Source organism: Bison bison, unplaced genomic scaffold (assembly GCF_000754665.1).
Source record: "Bison bison bison isolate TAMUID 2011002044 unplaced genomic scaffold, Bison_UMD1.0 scf7180017864349, whole genome shotgun sequence".
Lineage (NCBI taxonomy): Eukaryota > Metazoa > Chordata > Mammalia > Artiodactyla > Bovidae > Bison > Bison bison.
In genome coordinates, this window is record NW_011494921.1 from 8,341,098 (window position 1) to 8,343,226 (window position 2,129).

The window sequence follows — 2,129 nt, forward strand, 5'->3', positions numbered from 1 at the left end:
GGCTATGAACTCATTTGAAGGGGCAGTAAAATTGCTAACTCTACTATGATAGTAAATCACTTAACTGTGGTTACATTTTCTATTAACAGGTATTGTTTATATTACAAGGTTATGGAGATTATTATTTCAGCTGAGGTCATTATGGTGCTGTAATTAGAAAGTCAGCTGAGTTGGTAACATCTGTGTTGACTTTATTTTAATTGAGGAGGTGGCAAAGAGAATTGAATATAATGCTTACATTATGTCAGAAAGCAGACTAGATTCACTTGCTGAGACAGAGGTAGCAATTGTGGTAGGGTAAAATCATGGAATAGCAAAGAACAGTGTCTAGAGATTCTGGTAAGCTGATAGTGTAGGTTCATTTCAAATGAAAACAGTTCAACTTGAGTTGAAATTTTTGAATGATTTGTGCCGTTGTAGCTTCAGCTGAGTAGGAGGGTATACTATTGTGAACAGAAAGGGCTGAAATGGTAAAGTATTATAATAAGAGAAGATTCAGAAAGAGGTACAGAACTCTGGATCTTAACTGGTCACATATCTGGTTAATATGAATCAGGTACTCACGGACACTGAGTGCAATTAATATACTAATTGCAGCTGTGGTAATGCCCTCAGTAAGGGAAATGCTTGGAGATAGGGTGACAGGGTAAGTTTAAAGATGGTGCTAAGAGTTTTCCTGGTGGGTTCAAAAGAGAAGGTGGTTGTTGCTGTGGCTGTGTTTTCAGCAGAAGTTGGACAAGGATACTGGTTGGTGGTGGTTGTGGTTGTAGCCTCAGTGGTAGTACTGGTAGGTGTTGTGGTAGTACACTAAGTTTAAATGGCAGATGCTACCATAGCTGTGGATTAGGTGGAGGTCCCAGTGGTGTCTGTTGTGGTTGAAACTCATTGGTGGTGCTGGACACTGTTGCAGTAGTTGGTTCATCTGAAGTGGTGGCAACTGTGGCGGTGGTACTTTCAGTAGATGTGGGAGCGGCAGTGGTGGTTGCTGTGGTTGTAGCCTCAGTGGTAGGGGTGTCAGTTGCTGTGGTAGTTGGTTCATCTGAAGTGGTGGCAACTGTGGTTGTGGTACTTTAAGGAGAAGTGGGAGCGGCAGTGGTGGTTGCTGTGATTGTAGCCTCAGTGGTAGTGGTGTCAGTTGCTGTAGTTGGTTCAGCTGAAGTGGTGGTAACTGTGGTGGTTGTACCTTCTGTAGATGTGGGAGGAACAGTGGTGGTGGTTGTGGTTGTAGCCTCGGTGGTAGTGGTTTCAGTTGTTGTAGATGGTTCAGATGAAGTGGTGGCACCTGTGGTGGTCATACTTTCAGTAGATGTGGGAGCAACAGTGGTAGTGGTTGTGGTTGTAGCCTCGGTGGTAGTGGTGGCAGTTGTTGTGGTAGTTGGTTCAGCTGAAGTGGTGGCAACTGTGGTGGTGGTACTTTCAGTAGATGTGGGAGCAGGTAGTAGTGGTGGTTGTGGTTGTAGCCTCAGTGGTAGTGGTGGCAGTTGTTGTGGTAGTTGGTTCAGCTGAAGTGGTGGCAACTGTGGTGGTGGTACTTTCAGTAGATGTGGGAGCAGCAGTGGTGGTTGCTGTGGTTGTAGCCTCAGTGGTAATCGTGGCAGTTGTAGTAGTTGGTTCAGCTGAAGTGGTGGCAACTGTGGTGGTTGTAGTTTCAGTAGATGTGGGAGCAGCAGTGGTGGTGGTTGTGGTTGTAGCCTCGGTGGTAGTGGTTTCAGTTGTTGTAGATGGTTCAGATGAAGTGGTGGCAACTGTGGTGGTTGTAGTTTCAGTAGATGTGGGAGCAGCAGTGGTGGTGGTTGTGGTTGTAGCCTCAGTGGTAATCGTGGCAGTTGTGGTAGTTGGTTCAGCTGAAGTGGTGGCAACTGTGGTGGTTGTACCTTGTGTAGATGTGGGAGGAGCAGTGGTGGTGGTTGTGATTGTAGCAGCAGTAGTCGTGGTGGTGGTTGTTGCGGTAGTTGGTTCCGCTGAAGTGGTGGCAACTGTGCTTGTTGTAGCTTCAGTTGATGTGGGAGCAGCAGTGGAGGTTGTTGTGGTTGTAGTCTCAGTGGTTGTGGTGGGACTAGTTGTGGTAGTTGGTTCAGCTGTTGTAGTTACAACTGTTACGGTTGTTGTTTCAGTAGATGCGGCCGATG

At 46.3% G+C, this 2,129-nt stretch overlaps 1 protein-coding gene across 1 annotated transcript in view; it reads right to left on the reverse strand.

Annotated features, from left to right (window-relative positions):
* Positions 1–827: 827 nt before the first annotated feature.
* Positions 828–2,129, reverse strand: part of DYNAP (dynactin associated protein) — a 149,791-nt gene continuing 148,489 nt past the window's right edge. Inside the window, 2 exon segments of the mRNA XM_010854833.1 lie at positions 828–1,068; positions 1,875–1,991. Coding sequence (XP_010853135.1) covers positions 828–1,068; positions 1,875–1,991 — 358 coding nt within the window.